Genomic DNA, 20,111 nt, shown 5'->3' on the forward strand with positions numbered 1-20,111 from the left:
GTTATCAAAAAGTTATGTGATCACAATATGCTAATTACATTTCGTTGCGAGTTGGTTTGTTTCAACGCCTACTGCTTAAGTATCTATAGTAGAGATCTATGCTATAGATAAGACTAGAATTAACTTATGTGCGAGATCAATTTTATCAGCAACTAGTCAAATTGGCACATATTGCGTTAGATCGCTTGACAAATTGTAGATAGGGTAACAGAGTTAATAAACACATAAGTCAAAACATTAGTGTTGTGTAAAAAAGCAAAGTCATTTGAATTTTTACTTTTTAAAATACCATTTTACTACCTGATCTGGTTTCAGAAAGCAAGTGGAAACAAAGAAAGATTGGGCCCATATAAACCTACTCGTTAAGCGAGACTTACGATACTTGATCTGATAATAAATTTTATAAATTAATATGTGACTAAGGCTCTCCGTTCCTGGCTAAAATCCAATACATGAATATGAAACACTGAAATTTTATCTCACATCAAAGGAGAGCTTAACAAGCTATCAATATTCATTGATAACTGCGATAAGAATCGATTTTTTCATAGCAAAGGCATCCTTTCGTGACTGCCTAAAAAGAAGTTTTTGTTTGTTTCATTTACATGCATATGGATGATGTGTTTTAGGACATAAATAAATCAAATGATCGAAATTGTTGGCCCAGTTTGTAGTGCTTTCTGTTCCGCGGGTTGCGGGTTCGATTTCCGCCTTAGTCTGGATGTAATATTTGTATGTATATATTTATATATCTATTATTATCTATTATTGTTATATAACAGTCGGATGTTGCCAATAACAAAAGTTGCTTATCATAGGGACTGACCGTGTGTGTATGTTATAAGATATAAAAAAAAGTTTATAAGTAGATTTATATTGAAACGGGGAGAGAAAACGTTATAACATTAATCAAAATTATGTTTCCTTATTATAAGTCATGAGAAGATCAGACGATATAAAAGAGATAACTCCTCGCCTTATTACCTCCACGGGTGAGTCCTGACGCATTTTTCGGGGAAATATTGCCAGTATTCTTGTCACCATTCCACGCAGACATAATTTGTACCATAACTATCTGTAAATATTTAGTTCTTAAGTTGTGAATTGTAAATATGTATAAAAATAAACGAGTAGTTTACTTAGTCATGATTCATGATCATGATTCTATATGTATTCATTTATAATTATGTGTTTATATAATAAGCAAGTATGTTTATGAGTATATATTTATATTTCAATTTATTCAATATAATTATGTAATAGATCGAACAAACGTATTATGCGGTATACTTTTTTGTGTTGTTCATATCGCGTTTTTTTTCCTTTATTAGTATGTATTGTTTTACAATATTTTATATAATCTATAGATTTCTATGTTTATGTATGTATCCATGTGTATGTGTATTTCTATCAGAGTGCCGCCAAAATGAAAATTAATTACAAAACTTAGGGTGGTCCTGAAAACCAGTGTTGGGACTAACAGTCCTAACGTAAACTGAGGTCACGCCTTTTTGTGAGGCATGCTGCAAACTTATATAAAAAATGTATTTAGTTAAATACTTTAAATCGATAAGCTTATGTTGTATCTCTTTTTTTTTGTTTTGCTTTACGTTTTACTCTTTGTATTTAGTCCTTGTTGTAAATTATGTACTATGTGTTTTCTTTTTATATAATTTTAACCTGATGCAGTGTGTTTTCACAAATAAATTTATTATTATTATTATTCGGTAACAGTTAGTTTTTAATATGTTAAAGACTCTTTCCATCTATACCTTAATGCCGACCATAATTTTTAAAACTAAAAACTGAAACATAGATATATTTTTGTACAGAAACCCAAACTGCTACACAAGAATTAATACCAATCAATAACCTATCAAAATGTTCTTGGTCCGATGTTCATCTGGCTATGAGACATTGTGACTAGAACCGGAATTTCTGCCATAATTAAGTAGTTACTTCAATCGTAACTAATTAACTATCCTTTTCATCCATTTTCTATTTGTAATTGGTTCAAAATTCTATGCTTGTTAGGCAAAATTTTACTTAATCTATTCAATTTTTGTGGCTATATCTTCCTAGTTTATTTTGTCTAAAATAATCGTGTTTTAGGATTCCCTAACTTTTTATAACTATATAAACGGATGCACAATTCTTATTTTTACCATATGGCTAACCAAATATTACAATTTCTATGACACTTTTATACTATATACAATTTATGTATCTTATATTGCTCTAAGAATAGCTTTTTGATTTTTAATTTGAAAGAAAATATAATTGGCTAAATTAATAAATATACACTTTACATTCAATGACTCCAACTTGGGTCCAATGTCTCCCAGTTGGATCCTATCTTGGATATCAGAAAACACGCATAATATATAACTTAACCTAGGGTATCAGCCATTTGCTATAACTATTGCGCCATTACGTTTTTAACATCTTATAAAATACTAATTAAAAATAATATTTGTCCAGTGATAAACGCAAAGGCGATGTGGTCGCGCAAGCAGTCAGTGTGCAGCGCTGTCAGCGGCGCGTCCAAGTGCGATGAACAAGAAATACACCTGCCGACTGGTTTGAAGATATATCCCTTCGCTATTGCGTTGCGCGTTAGAGTGTTACAGGTATCTAATTGTATGTTTACATTTACGGCATATTTGGGTTATTTGGTGAACACTTATATTATAAGGATGGTGGATTTATTTGATTAGCCTCTACAAACAAACAACTTAATCCACTAAGTCCACTAGAGATGTAAGCCAGAAAACATATGTATTTATCTCTATAATGGAACTGTAGCCATAAATGTGGGTGAATAAACATAAAGACTATTAATAGTAAATATTCTTCCACTTTTTTTAATCGAATCGTACACGTTGTACTGTATTATTTAAAGCTCGGCTTTGATATATTTCATAATTTGAAAATAACCTTAATAAATAAATAAATATCTTATAACATACACACGAGGTCGTCTGTTCCTATGATAAGCAACTTAATGCTTGTATTACAATTAACATCCGACTGTTAGAACCTTTTTTTTAAATATACATACAAGTAATACATATATAAATATATAAATACAAATATTACACCCTGACTCAGACGGGAATTGAACCCGCAACCAGTGGAACAGAAAGCAGGGCCACTACAAACTGTGGCAACTGCCTAGTCCAATAGTAAATTTAAATAGTAAATACATTTTCAATTTTTTTAAAGATGTTTCACAGATTGAAACCCTTGTCATTCGCGTACTCTCTTCAGTACGATCTCACTTCCATATGATCCTTAACCTTTTAACTTTCAAGACACGTCCGACCGGAAGCTCATAAAAACGTACATAAAGATTTACTTACTAAAAGTTTGCAACACAATACGCCTTGTATTTTCAAAGAAATTCTCAGCAAAAAGGACACTGTATTATAAAGTATATTGTCAAACGTTTTAAATAGGAAAGTTCATAATGGAAAAACTCAAATTTTGAGTTACCACCTTAGTCCATTAACTTATATTATGTACATTTATCACCTTACCTTTGAAAAAATATAAGAGGTTGGATACCCTATTTAAAAATAATATTAACATTAAAAATCCCGTAACTTTAGATCGTCTGCGGTATTGGTGGACTTGTTGTCGGAGCAGTCGGATGGTTAGAGGAACGTCAGAAGCCAGAACTAGGACTCGGTGTTCCAGCTGGAGCCGTCACTGTAATAGCTGCTGGTAATAAAACCATATGTAAAAAGTCCCTAATAAAGATTTAAAAAGCATAGTGCATGTGTGCCTTGGCCTTACATACATTATAATTAATAGAATAATATTCAATTCGTACTAAAACGATACAGATGATGAGGTTAAGCCAAAACAATAATAATCTTTATATTTATACTGACTTAATTCAACCTATTTGTACCTTATAATGCCGCTCATGATATATATTGTGCTATTGTATTTGCGTAAGATGTATTTTTTAGTTTTGCAAATACACTAAGTTACTAATTTTTCATGAATCTAGAAAGAAAATCTACTTGAATGAATTTTCTACTAATTATGGAACTATCCAAACTTACATTTTCATCTTGATAATATCGCATTCTCTAATATTAATATTTAAAAGACATTTCCAGCGACATCCGTGTACTACAGCCGAGGGTTCGGAGGCTGGGTCTCCGCTAGATCAAGAACAACAAGGAACTGGGGAGCTCCATGGAGAGCTCTTGGACCATCACCGTGTGCCGCTATACCTCTGACTATATTGTGGACCATTGCTATCACCGCCCATATAGCTATGCTAGCCTTTTGTGTCAGATCCTTAATGAATTTCGGGTAAGAAAAGAGAGATAATTATTATTATGATAATTGTTCATATATCTCATGAACCGTGATAGTTAGATAGTTGATGAAATTTTCACAGATGATGTGTTTCTGTTGCCGCTATAACAATAAATACTAAAAAACATAATAAATTAAATATTTAACGGGGCACTAGTTTTTGCCTTTGGGCGTGGATTATACACGTCCATTAACCCGGCCCCTGGGAAAGTAGAGTCACCTTCTCTACTTTTCACTTAGTTAGGTCCTGTCTGGCGCGTCCACGTCGCGGGGGTGGGCATCTACACTTCAGTAAGCCGGAGTGTGTAGATGGCGAAGTTCAGCAGGGACCCAGTACTGCGGGGTATAACGCAGAACTCCTACCCAGGGTTACGGGTGAAGACCTCAACGGTACGGACTAACCAGCGGAGGAGGCAAGCCACAGGGGCGTAGTACCTGAATCCTGATGGAGGGCAGCGGTTACCATCAGTACCGAAGTGAAGCGAATGAACCATATGTTCTGATCCGATTCACTCTTGGATTACTATAGCCACTGAGGTTATAGTACCGCGATGTAGAAAGTAACGGGAACCTACTACATTATTTATCCCATGAGAGTTGCAATGATGAGTATGCATAAAGACACTGTGAGACCGCCTGGCAACCCGCGTAGCGACCGGCGCCCTGAGTTTTCCGGGGCTGAGGGTGTGAAATGGGATACCGGCCATCAGGATGCGGGCAACCAGGCATCTTATGGAAAAAATGCTACTGGAAGAAGAATAAATGTCAACTTAAGAAAAAATCTTCGCATAGGTACATGGAATGTTCAGGGGCTTCTTGAGGATGGATGCAAACTCACTATCGCAGGAATCAGCGAGACACACTGGAAAGATAGCGGCCACTTTGACTCAGAGAAACACACTATCTACTTCTCCGGCAACGACAAAAGTGGCTTTTCGGGTGTGGCTATTGCAATCCCTAAATCGTGGAAAAACTCGGTGCTTGGCTACCACCCTATTAACCCTTAACCGAAATCGTGGGTCCATTTTGACCCGACAACGACAAAAAAATCGTTTAATTTCAAAACACGAACATCAACACTTTTGCGCGCCAACGTAATGTCATTACGTCGCTTGTTGCGACGGGTGCCGGATGCGTGGCGCTTTGAATTTACTGGAAGTGTAAGTACGAGCCGTCGTTGGGTCCAATCGGACCCACGATTCCAGGTACGTTTTTTTTTTTCAAATGTGTATATATATATTTTAAATTATTTTGACACAATTCTGAAATAATGGCGCGTAGTCTTAGCGAAAACGATATCCAGGAGCTATTGTTGGATGAAAATGATACAGAACCAGAACCTTTGAGTGATTTCGAACCTTGTGACGAAGAAAACATAAGTGACAATGAAAATTCGGAACATGAAGCCACTTTTCAATTAAGTGACTATTCATCTGACGATAATGTCGAAGATGAAAGTAAAGGAGAAGATAATGCACTGTCATCTAAAACTTACTATAGAGGCAAAAATAGGTTTAAGTGGTCTAAGACATCGCCTAGTAGCTCCAGAATCAGAAGTCACAACATTATTACTGACCTACCTGGGATCGTTGGTCCAGCTCGTGATAAACAACAACGAACAACAAGAAAGAAGAGCAGTTTATTCTTCATCTTCAATGGATCTGAAGAATAGAATTGATAATTTCCTGGGGCCAGCTGTTGATGTACCGCAAAATGATACACAACAAGAAACTTCCACTCAAAGTGGGTCACGAAAGAGAGGAAGATGCTATTTATGTGGTCCAAAGATAGAAAATAAACAATCGCAAAAGTGTGGTAGATGCTGCAAATTTATATGTAAGCTTCACGTACAAAAAAATTTTGGTATAGCAAGTGCCTTACATAGGATAAGTAAAAGACTGATAACAATTTTACGGTTTTAGAATAGGTTGTCATTTTTTTTATTTTCAGTTGATCTCACAAAGAATTTATATTTTTGTTAACATGAAGATACGTAGAACTCTAAACTATTGTAAAATTTTAAAGCTTTTTTGTTTTTATTATTTTTTGATATGGCCAAAGAAGAAGACCAGATAAAAATGACCAAATGTAGAACCTAAGATTAAAAGTGAAAAAAAATATATAGTTTCATGATGTAAATGAATAAAAGTTCATTTATATATTACATAACAATTGTTTTAATGTATTTATAACCCATCAAAGTGATAATTTCTTCTGTATTAAATAATAGCTTGGATTTTAATTAATGGGTCCATTTGGACCCAAGATTCCAGTAATGTAGAACAATTTAGCGATTCCGGTTAAGGGTTAATGATAGAATTATGTCCATTAAACTTAGCGCATCACCAACCCCACTCAACATTATTCAAGTCTATGCTCCTACAAGTTCTGCCAGAGATGAAGAAGTAGAAGACTTCTATTGTCAACTTGAGTCTTCTATAGCTAAAATTCCTAAAAGAGAGCTTTTACTCATCATTGGTGACTTTAACCCCAAGGTAGGAAACACCACAATGGATACAGGCATACGACATATTGTTGGGAACTATGGCCATGGTGTCCGTAACCCAAGGGGAGAGCGACTCATAGAGTTCGCTGCCGACAACAACATGACCATAACAAACACGATGTTCAAACACCATCCTAGACGCCTATATACCTGGACATCCCCCGACGGCAAGCACCGCAATCAGATAGATTACACATTGGTGAGAACCAGATGGAGAAGCTCAATAACCAATGCGCATACCTTGCCGGGTGCTGATTGTCATTCCGACCACCAACTGCTCATTGGAAACATACGACTGAAATTGCAGAGAGCAGGACAAATAAAAATGGCTAAAAGAATAGAGGTGAAAGATCCAAAGTTACTCGCAACCTCAATACAGAGCAGACATACCGCATGGAGAACAGGTATCGGAAATAATGACTCTAATTTCTTATGGACCTTGGCAAGGACGTATATTATGGAGGCGATTGCGGAGTCACAGCCGAAAACCGTCATACTAAAACGACAGCATTGGATGACGGAAGACACCTGGCATATGGTTGAGGAGCGCCGAAAACTTAAAGCCAGTGGTGCTAGTATTACAGAGTTGAATGCTAAGTCAGCTGTCATACAAGCTGCTTGTCGACGTGACCGCAATAACCATCTGGGTAGGATATGTGATGAACTGGAACAGCACTCTAATAAATATCAGACCAAAGATCTGTATGATAAGGTGCGATACATAACATGCCAATTTAAGCCTAAGACGTGGGCTATTGAGGATTCCGCTGGGATGACGGTTACAGAGATAAAGGATATAGTGAATGTGTGGAAGGAGTATTGTCAATCACTATTTTCCAACAACTCAGCATCAAGCTTCACGTGCTTTTCCTACGATATACGTGACCGTGAACCCGACATAATGCGCGATGAAGTACGAGCAGCAATTAAACACCTAAAATGCAATAAAGCCATAGGTTGTGACGAAATCCCAGTCGAGGTCCTCAAAGTAATGGGAGAATCCGGAGTAGATGTCTTATACACCATCTGCAGTAAAATATGGGAGACCGGAATATGGCCCGACGACTGGTCGAAATCCATTTTTATTCCACTGCACAAAAAAGGGTCCACCAAGAAATGCAACAACTACCGACTCATATCCTTGATATCGCATGCAAGTAAGGTGATGCTCCACATAATGAATAGACGGCTGTTGGCCTACCTTTCAAGTCAAATCGCACCCGAGCAAGCCGGATTTGTTAAAGGAAGAGGCACTCGCGAACAAATTCTTATATTGCGTCAGATTATTGAGAAGGCCAGAGAATTCAATACAACCCTTTACATCTGCTTTGTGGACTTTCGCAAAGCATTTGATACGGTCATATGGACACACCTCTGGACAATACTTGCAGAAATGGGTGTACCGCATCATTTAATAGTTCTGTTGAGGAGGCTGTATGAAGATGGTACTGCAGCGGTAAAAGTGGATGATACCCTTTCAAGTAATTTTAAGACTGAGGCCGGTGTACGACAAGGATGCATCTTATCGCCATTACTCTTTAACACCTACACAGAGTACATTATGCGTATTGTCCTGGAAGACTGGAACAAAGGAATATCGGTTGGGGGACACGTGATAAATAACCTTAGATACGCTGACGACATTGCCCTTCTCGCACAGACTAGAGAAGACATTGAAAATCTTTTGACCCGTCTAGAATATCAGCCTCCAATTCGGACTTGCTATCAACCGAGACAAGACGAAGATGATGATAGTGGACCGGGCTCCGGGTGAATCTTTCTCTATGGAGCCGAAACTTGGTCTCTGAAACTGCAGGATCGCCGTAAAATCGATGCTTTGGAGATGTGGTGCTGGAGGCGCCTCCTAAAGATCCCGTGGACGGCGTTTCGCACCAACGTATCCATCCTCAGAGAACTTCGTATCAAAGACAGACTATCCTCAACTGTACAACTACGAATACTGAAGTTCTTTGGGCACATCTCTAGAAATGAAAACTCGATGGAGAAACTAGTGGTGCAGGGCCAGGTGGAAGGCAAGAGAGCACGCGGTCGGACGCCAACCCGCTGGACAGACGTCATCACAAGAGCTACTGAGTCCACCATGGTCCAGTGTACTCGCGACGCCTCCAACAGAGGGAAATGGAAGCACATCGCCAGGAGAGCTACCCTCGAAAATATTATCAACCCACCAAACACCCCACCATGTACCTCGTCAGCGCAGCCACGACCACTCTGACAAGAGTGTGCGACTAAGAAGAAGAGTTTTTGCTCGATATTGATAACGGCAACCGGTAGACGCTTGAAATATTCACAGAATATTTTCTGTAGTGTGTAGTGTAGTCTGTAGTTATATTATTCACTTTAAAAATAAATAATTAAATTAAAATAAAATTAATATTTAAGTGGTGCTCCCATACAACATAGATAATGGCACGGAACCCTTTGTGTGCGAGTTCGACTCGCACTTGATCGGCTTTTTTCCATTTTGATTTAAATTTCTTACACTAAATAAATATTTTTTCTTTTAAAATGAAACAACTTTTTCGGATTTTATCGCGGTTTATTATGTTTTTTAAATTCCCGACGTTTCGGATACTTTACAGCAACCATGGTCACGGGAGGACTGTTTCATTTTAATGTGTAAAATTCGCGTTAAGAGCCATTTCACAAAAATCGGTAACAATCCGCGAAATTGTAATATTTTGACGTCGTTAATCTCAGTGTTGGATGCAATAATGTAATTTATATTCTTGAAATATAATAGAGCAACCTTTTTTGTAGTCCATAGTCAGATCAGAATTTTGATTTATATTATGTGTATAAAATTATTAACCTTTTCATCAGCCTCCTCCCTGGGTAAACGGTCGCAATGTATACTTTGAAGTCCTACTTTTCAATAACCTCTACGTTGAAACCATTTTAAAAAAATATCATAATATGTGGAATATAATTTTGTTGTCCACTATCATAGATTTTAATTCCATTTGTATCTCTATTAAACGATAAAAAAAATTTAAAGTTACGAATATTTTCCAAATAAGTACAATTTTAAAAGCGATATTTCTCTTAGAAAACTAAGAAATTTTAACGAACTATCTTCATCAAAGTAAACTTACATCATTAAGGAATACAAAAAAAATAATTAAAAGATGTAATTATTTTTAATACATTTTATATTAAATAATAAAAAGATAGTATATATTGCCACGCATCAAGCCCGGTAAATCAGTCGAGCGCTAGCGCTCTTAGAGGTAAGGTCCAAGCCAAATTCTGCGCAGCCGTCTCTTTCGCTCACACGTGCCAAGCGCCTGTTGTTATAGCGGATAAAACGCATTTGATACTTTCATAATAAAATATAAATAAAATAAACATATTACGAAAATGACTGTAAAATAATATAATGATAATTTCTGTAAGCAAATGTATAATTTAATTTTCTTTTCTCACACTATCAATACAAATAGGCATTTCAATCTGTTTGTCTTGTTATTTGTTAATTAATATGTTTGTCGGTGTCGATGTCATTAAATGCTTTTTTATTCATATCGTAAATATTAGATTCATTCGTAAACTGAAAAAACTAAATCAATTTACAAAAATTGTTTCATAAAATTGATTTTTTTAATTTTATTTTAAATTTATTGACTGTTGTTATATAACATACTTGAAATTTTTAACAAATTAATTATGTAAAAAACATTTTATACCATAGTTATAATTTTTATTATACATCAGAAAATGATCACGATGGTCTTTTGGTTGTCACACTATACGTACTAGCACAAAGATCGCGCGGCTCGTACGACTCGCGCGATGCGACCAAATTTACCTAAACTTGCAGAGCGTAAAATTGTGAAATGGCTCTTAACATTAGAAAAAAAAAATTCTTTAAATAAAGATACGAAGTTGCTCCCTTAATATTTGTTAAATATTGCCGACTTAAGAAATTATTTCGATATATTTAATTAATAAAATGTATTCTTTTGACTTGTTATAGATGTAGCAGTACAACATGCATAGGCGTAGCGGGAGCACAATTAGTAGTATCAGTCACAACTTTAGCAGCTGCATTCTTCTTATTTCAACTAGATCTACGTTTTGATGCTGCGTTCTCACCACCGCGACCCTCTGACGCAAACATCTGTACAGCGGTATCTATGGTAAATACATATATCTTCTTCTAAGTTTATTTATCTTCTTTAGGAATATTAGTTTTAAGTATTGCTAAGTGAATACTGATAATTATGCTAATGTCACGTAGAATGGAGAATACGTGGAGAATATTGATCGATGGGGTAGAGGCTATAGCCTTCAACAGTTTGTAAAAAAAAATCATAGGCAATAATAGAAGTTAGTAAAATTGTAGATACGTATATTTAGTAGTTTTACTATACGGATTTTATTATTGACAAACGAAAACCAAAAAAAGGGTAAAATATGAATTTTATATACCTATTAAGGAAGTTCGTCTATAATAACTCCAATTCCCAAAAGAACTTACGGCATAAGTTCTTACACTTAACACCATGGTATTTTAACAATTACTGACTTACTTGTGTTTTACCTGCATTATTTATATATCTTTACTTCGAAGCATCATAAAAAATGCATTCCAAAATATATAATTATTAAAAATCGTTAAAAGTATAATGTTATATAGTTTGTCACATTAATTAGTCTGTGACAAAATGCGTTAAAGCGCCAATTTATTCTTGCGCAATGTTAAGCATCTTAGTACACATCTCGTCACTTGTTCCTTTATCTTAATTGAATTTCCTTTGATTACGTACAAAATTAGTCGACATCGTGCTAGAAATACAGAACACATTCCGTCTAAAGTACTGGTCGTAATTTCTCCCATCGTGTCGGTTCACAATTTATCGTAGCTCATCACTAACTTGGAACAAGGTAAAACGAAGAAAACCTGAAAAAGCTCTTCAGTTGTAATATTAATTTTGTTCTTTTCCATTTTATATAATGTTTGTGGGTAGTTTCAATAAAGAGTTCCACAAGAAAAATCCTTCAGCAATTTATTCTTGAAGGTTCAATTAGAAAATCAAACTTACTTTTATATACATTTATAATCAAAATAAGCCCGAGATGAAATAATGTTCATTCCAAATTTCGTTCATACAATTTGTATCACACGGCATGTGAATATATATATACATGTGTATATGTATCGAGTTTAACGAATAGGGTTACTTGTGACGCATTTCAATAATGTGACCTAATTTCGACGTTACGATAATTATGAAGACCTAAAAAAAGATGGTCCATACAATATTTTTTTTATAACGATGTAATAGAGATTATACAAAACTTTTATATAGATTTTTTTTAATATATAGACTAGCGCTTGACTGCGATGTCACATGATGGCAAGTGAAGATGCAGCCTAAGGTGGTGCGCGCTTGCCTAGAAGAGGCCTATTCACTCTTGATTTAAAGATACCCAAGTTATAGTTTGTTGGAAAAACGGAAGCCGGAAGGGCATTCCAAATTTTTGCGGTGCGTATTAGGAACGAGGAAGCAAACCGTTTAGTGCGAAATCGTGGGATTTCAACCACATAGTGGTGCAGATTCATGCGATGCCTTGCGATTCGGTGGTAGAAAGGTGATGGTGGAACCAAATTGTATAGTTCTAGAGCACACTCTCCGAAATATAACCTGTAAAATACCGACAAACAGGCAACCTTGCGCCGATGTTCGAGACTTCGAAGGCTAGAGCAAACCAGCGATTTGTCACCGATGAGTCTTCTGGCGCGTCGATCCACAAAATCCAAAGCAGCGAGCTGGTACTTGGCAGAGCCATCCCATAAGTGGCTGCAGTACTCCATACACGATCGAACTTGTGCTTGGTACAAAATAATAAGCTGTTCCGGTGTGAAGTACTGCCTGACTTTATTGAGGATAAAAAGTTTCTTACCAGCAATTTTTGCCTTGGATTCTATGCATTGTCTGAAGTTCATATTAGACGAAATATTTATGCCTAGAAGATCAATACTATCGGTGATCGGTACAGATACACCTCGGAAAGTCGGAGTTAATGGAAATGGGCTCCGTTTAGCGGTGAAAAATATATGTATTTAGGAATTAGGAAATAATGTAAGTTATTTTAGGGATCTTAAGATTCTATGATTGATTTATTGAAATAGGAATGACTAACTTTATTTGGCTACGCTTGTTTATTACACTTAATTTTACTTTGAATTGTCACATAAGTATATAAATAGTTGATTATAAATAATGTCCCTCAAAAAGCACAAATTAATAATATTGCTTCGATAGGTAGCACAAATTTCCCTTCGAAGTTTAATAAATATTACTACAATGTTAAATGTTTGAAATAAAAAAAATATATTTAGATAGATAAAAGTAGATAGTAATATACAAGAAGATAATAACAAGTCTTTTAAGACATACACTTTCAGTCAACTAGTAATCATGACACTTGCAACTATGCCAAAATGTTACGAATAAATATCGGATACTCAGACTGACAAGCGGTAAACATGGTAAATACGATTATTAGGTTTTACATCTCAATAATAATGTCTATGGGCAACACACATAAGTTCACGCCATTTCTGGCGCGAACTTGCATAGGCCTATGTCCAGCAGTGGACTGCGATAGGCTGAAGTGATTGAATAAAGTCAGTGACTATCAAAGTTTGAAAAGCAATTTTTTTTTAATTAACTTTCTGCAACTGTTGTGGTATTCTCTCAGACACCGCTGACCAAACCAACCGTCACCATCTTTAAATATAGCAGGCACCTTGTATTTTTTTTTTTATGTTACTAGGTCAGCAAACAAGCGTACGGCTCACCTGATGGTAAGTGATTACCGTAGCTTATAGACATCTGCAACACCAGAAGCATCGCAAGCGCGTTGCCGACCCAATCCCCAATCCCTCCAGGAGCTCTGGTCACCTTACTCACCAACAGAAACACAATACTGCTTGAAAACAGTATTATTTTTCTGTGATCTTCTGTAAGGTCGAGGTCCAGTCGGGCTGCTCCATATTTTGAGCAGGAAATTCCTGCTGTGCCCTACCTCAGTTGCTGCTGTGCCCTACCTCAGTTGTACCATGTAGTACTGTTTTGCTCAGTATCTTCCTAAAACGGTTTCCGCTATCTGGCCCTCGCTTCCGGAAGATCGCACTGTGCTGGCTTTTGGTCTTAAGAGGTACCGGTGTCTCAGAGATGTCAGTACAGCAGTAAATGGCTGAGTTCTAATACGATACAAATAAGACGTTACATTAACAAGACCGTTTTAATACCCTTATGTATGTCGTACTTATCCTCAGTTTTTTTTTTTTCATTTTCCAATGATATTTCGAGAACAAATTGTATACATACTTCTCTAATACTATTAAACGAGCAATTCTAATATACATATATAGAATCTGAATTTTTCTCTGAAAATCAGAAGGGATTTCGGGGGAGATAAATAAATCTAGCTAGGATTCATTTTTAGGAAAGGTCGTTTTATCCCAGTTTTTAGACAGTGAAAAAATGGGTACAATATCGTTAGAATACAAAGGTAAATTCGCGTTTGTCAGTAAAGTTGTGATAGCTCGGTGGAAAATCGGCCGGTCGAGAACAACAGAAAAGACCACGGCTCAAATCCTCAAATTTCCAGATCGATTATAATTTTTTCCTTTTTTTTCTAATTGCACCCGTTATTTTTTATTTAGTTTTATTATTATATTTAGTCCTTATTTTTATTATTAATTTATATTTTATCTTTATTATTTTTTTATTTTTGATTTTCTTATATTAGTTTATATATTTTTTTTTTATTTTATTAATCGAAATAGAATATTATTCATATTTTATAAATATGTGACTCGTATTTAAATATGATTTCCAAAAAACACGATTTACAAAAACTACCGAGCTAAGCTCGGTCACCCAGGTACTTTTTATAAAATAACTAACCATTTTGCGTCGTAGAAGAACACTTGCTTAACCATTTCTATGTTCCAGGTTTTGACTTTTGTTAAATTTCCTTTGAAAATAAATATTTTGAATCACAAAAATATTGATATTTCTAGTAGTTACAAAAATCTAAAACCAAAACGCAAAAAAAAATATAAAAAAAATCAATGTATTACAAGGAAACGGCTTGTTTTACATTAATTTACTAATAATAATAATAATAAGCGTTTATTTCAGACGTGAACATCCATAGTGTATTAGTATTAAGAAAGTATTTTTCTAGGAAAGTTAGTACTAAGAAAGCATTTTTCTAGGAAATTGACTTTCCTTTAAGAATACGAATCGCTCAAATTTTTCAGATTAATGACTGACGAGATTTAAATAAAAAATACGATAACTGCTAAAAAACCAATAGTAGTAACGATACACCCCTTAATATTACTATTAATTACTCAAATTTTCACAATAATATTTTTTTATCACCATGAATGATATTCTTATCATGAATGATATTTTCACAGTATTGTTAAAAAAATAGTCGTTTTTTGGCCCAGTCTATTATACATATATTATTAAAGTTTTAAAATCTTAAAATTCTCATAATTTATCATTTTAAATAAAGAAGCTTAATATTACTGAAATGACAATATACTGAAGTATAAATCTTGTTTCATAACTTCAGTAAATTCTTGCGGGAAGACTTAACTTTAAAAGTTAGAAAGGTCAGACAACTGACTAATGATTAATAATACTAGAGTAATGTATTTTAATTATTTTTACCCGACTTCAAAAAAGAAGGGGTTCTCAATTCGACTTTATTTTTTATTTTTATTATTTTATCTTTGATAATTTTGATGATACATTTTTTATTCCAAATTCCTTCTCTTGTGGTTCTGCTGTGCGAGATTTCTAATAATGCACATTTAGTTGACTTCTACTACATTCATGATGTTATCATTTTATCACTTATCGTGTAACATGAAGTCGGTTATTTTTTGTTTGAAAATTAACAAAATTTTCGTAGTATAATATCATATCGTCCTTATGTCACAACGCTGCCAATATTCAAGCTGCTGCTGCAAGCTGTATTGCAATAAAAGGTTCTTTAGGTGATTTACATCAAGGCACTATTTAGGAACTAATTAAAAAGATTTTTAAGATCACGTTACAGTATATTGAATTAATAATACGAACATGTACATTGATTAAAAAACACATGATATTTCTCGAAATAAGTCTTGTACTGATAAAAGCCTTTGACTTTTTGCAATCTATTTTATTATACTTATAGCGATGTATTTATTATATATTCTAATCCTACAAAATGATCCTCATATCCACAAAGTTAACAACATCACAATATATATGCGTAGTTATCTTCCAATTATGTATTCTCTGGATAGCATCATACGCCATAAAGTTTGTGATAATCGTAGTCTCGTCCTGAATAATGTGACAGTGGAAGGAAACCACGAGATATTCCGCACGGGATTAGCATTGTCTTAGGTAATTCATACCAAACGCCTTGCACGTAAAAGTTACACAGACACATACATAACGACCTGATATAGCTGTTATTATAAGCACAAAATGGTTCTTATAGTTTATTTTTACTGACATCTTTAATGTCTTCGTTGTGCGAATAATATAATATTTAAGCTAATTATGATTGTGTACCATCGTATGTAAAACTTGTTATATACATTCTTTAGCTATTACATAAATAGAATTACACGCGTAATTGACGCTTAAATTTCCGTTTTATTTTCAGAAGTTATTAAAATCATCACTTCAGCCTTATACAGTTCACTGCTGGATATAGGCCTCCACAAGTTCGCGGCAAAGATGGCGTGAACTCATGTGTTTTGTCCATAGTCACCACGCTGGGCAGGCGGGTTGGTGACCGCAGAGCTGGCTTTATCCCACCGAAGACGCTGCTGCCTGTCTTCGGCCTGTGTATTTCAAAGTCAGCAGTTGAATGGTTATCCCCCGAGAGAGGGGGTGGCTTTATTCTTACTGCCATAACCATATTTTGATCAGACTCATCATATCAGCAGTCAACTGTTGATAGTAAAACTATAATGACAATCACCCTAGTGCGGTAAACACATTTACTAAATTATACATTTTATGACCATTACATGTCAACATAATAATGAAGAGTGGCGGTCGGTAGAGGATTATAGCCTTAATTAAGTAATTTAAGATAATAACGCAATTATTGTTTTATATATATAATGGTTATTTGATTATCACTTTTGACCTACTATTTAATAAGCTTTTATTTGACACTTGATAGTTACAATTGATGTCAACGTGATCCGTCATAGCTTTGGGCTTCTTTTACGTGACATGGGTGAAATCATCTGTGCTCATTTGGCACTATTGAAAGATATTAATAAAGAATAAGAAGAAGAAGAAGCTTCAGACTTTAAGCTGGTTAAAAGAATTGAAAAAAAAAAAAAAACTTGAAAAATTCTAAATAATAACATGTATATCATATTAACTTAATCCAAAGTAAAATTACTTATTGAACATATTTAAAAATCATCAGTTTGTGGATTTTTAAATATACATGAGTATGACACAACAATAAATCAACAGATTTTACGCAATAAACTTACGCTATACTTTTTTTCCTCAGACCTTTCGGTTATTTAACAGGAATGTCAGCCATGCTTACGTTAAAACCGTATCGGAATATTAGTTTTGCTGGAAATAGCTGGAGAATTTTAATTAATGCAATAAATAAACATCCTTCTGAATTTTAATTAGTACACTTATAAGTCTTACTGCTACATTATGAGTTAGCAAATGTCTGACACAATATTTCTTATTGTACAATACTTCTTTGTTAAAGAGAAGGAGCGATTACCAAATAATAAGGTACTGTCTTCGAAGATGGCACAGCTCCTAGGATGGCCCATTTAAAAAAATAAAGTTATGATTGTTCAAAACAAACGTGCAAGTGCAATTCATGAACGGCGCGTCGTCATTTTGAAAATAGATGACAGTTTGCTTGGTCATCACAAAACGATACATATTTTATAACATCGAAGAAATAAAATCTTTTAAAAATTTGACAAATTTAAAACAAATCTCTTTATTAAAAACTGTGAAACGTCGTATTTAATCTATTTCATAAGATTTTACTGAGCCTGGGTTTTTCGGTAATTTCCTGTCATGGCCCACTACATAGTTTCCAAACATAGCCCGGGCCTTTCCGGGATTATTGAAATAATAGTTCACTGAACATTTTAATAATATGGGACATTTTTTAAAGTTAACTTTTAATTTAAAAATCGTTTATATGATTTAAAAAATATCGATTTTTAACTCATTATTGGTTGCAACTGTTGAAATTGTTGAAATTGTACCGATGAACAAATATACTATATATTTTATTATTGGTATATATTTTATTGTTATTACTAGCTGTACCCGTGACTTCCACCGCGTGGAATTTAGAAAAAAGTTATTTACTTTTCGGAAAGTTATAAAATACATAAATTTCTAAAATAAAATTAGCTTAAGTTACTCCTTATTACATTAGCTATCTGCCAATGAAAGTGCTGTAAAAATTTGTCCAGCCATTTCAGAGATTAGCCGGAACAAATTTTATGAGGTTTGAAATTAAGCAAGCCTTAATAGGCGCCTGTACTTTACTCATTTCATTATGTCGTGGCGAGGTCATAGAATTTATCAAATTTTACCAAACTTTGTCGAAATGTACAAAACACTTTATGAATTGCAACATAAATGATTTATATAAAACTTTTTACCTTTTCTACACAAAAAAATATTTCTATTACAGTGACATGTAAATATCTCATCTTGCTTTTTTATGCTTCGTGTCTTCATGTCTATACTACGTTATATTTTTCGAAAAAATAGGTGCTATTTAAACATTATTGAAAGACATGATGCGGTTGACTATGATAATGCATTTTAATGTGCTTTAAAATAAATATAATTTTCCGCCAGGTACCATTAACGTCAGTGGCGATCAACAGCGGCAACAGTGCGGACGGAGGACCAGAAGGAAGTCCCCTCAACAAGGAGAAAGACCAACCGCCCGATCCGCCGACTTGATGTAACAACATAAGCACATAAGGCCGTGTGAATATGGTAACAGTGGATGAATTCTTATCGAAAAATAATGTAATAAATATTAAAATATGCCGTCGATGTCATTTTTTTCTCGGTAGATTATTTAATATTATCAAAATTTATAACGTACGAATTGTTTTTGTAAATAAGATAAATAAATTATTTAGAATAATGTTTATAAACAACGTGTGACGTAAAAATATTGCTTCAATGTAATTTTTAATACGTATTAACTTAATATGTTTTAGAACATTATCTGTGTACTGTATTGTGGGTGAACCACTTGATTTAATAAAACTTACTATATTATGTTCTATCTGTGTTTATAGCATAATAAATATTTAAATTATATATTTGTAAAATCCCTTACATACAACTGATTTCGTACCAAATACAATTTCTTTTTTAAATGAAACTTCTTAAGGCGCATGAGGGTAAAATTTTTACGGACGAAACGGCAACGTTTTGATGAAACGGCAACGTTTTGATGAAACGGCAACGTTTTGATGAAACGGCAACGTTTTGATGAAACGGCAACGTTTTGATGAAACGGCAACGTTTTGATGAAACGGCAACGTTTTTGTGGTTGACACTTGAACGGAAATCTAAAGCTTTAGATTTGTATAAATATAAACGAGACTTAAAATAAGTTTGCCATAGAAGTTTCACTTCTGACATATTTACTTTGTACGCATGTACTTTTTTTTTGAAAAATTACATAAACGTCAATCAACACCTTTTAACAATATTGTCGTGTAAATATATATGTCATTACTATATTGTAAATTATGTTCAATTTGTATTGTATTTTTTAAAATAATATTATATAATATTATCTATAATAATATATATAAAAGCGAAAGGTCACTCACTCATCACGAAATCTCCGAAACTATAACACCTATAAACTTGAAATTTGGCAGGTAGGTTCCTTATAAGACGTAGGCATCCGCTAAGAACGGATTTTACGAAACTCGACCCCTAAGGGGGTAAAACGGGGGTTGGAAGTTTGTATGAAAGTCCTATGTTTTTGAAGTAAGAGACTTGAAATTTAAAATGTAAGCTCTATAGATGGTGAAAAGGTGTCCAAATAATGTATCTTTAGAAATTAACTCCCTTTTGGGGTTAAAACGGGGGATGGTAGGCTGACTCACTTATCACGAAATCTCCGAAACTATAACACCCACAAACTTGAAATTTGTCAGGTAGGTTTCTTA

At 34.3% G+C, this 20,111-nt stretch overlaps 1 protein-coding gene across 1 annotated transcript; it reads left to right on the top strand.

The window, feature by feature from the left end:
- The first annotated feature begins 937 nt into the window (after positions 1-937).
- LOC123657631 lies at positions 938-18,876 on the top strand. The gene is made up of 6 exons (XM_045593152.1): positions 938-992; positions 2,482-2,630; positions 3,612-3,726; positions 4,131-4,329; positions 10,839-11,001; positions 18,769-18,876. Exons 1-6 carry the CDS (start codon positions 938-940, stop codon positions 18,874-18,876), a joined length of 789 nt encoding a protein of 262 aa, XP_045449108.1.
- The last annotated feature ends 1,235 nt before the right edge of the window (positions 18,877-20,111 follow it).

This window comes from Melitaea cinxia, chromosome 11, assembly GCF_905220565.1.
Source record: "Melitaea cinxia chromosome 11, ilMelCinx1.1, whole genome shotgun sequence".
NCBI classification, from domain to species: Eukaryota; Metazoa; Arthropoda; class Insecta; order Lepidoptera; family Nymphalidae; genus Melitaea; species Melitaea cinxia.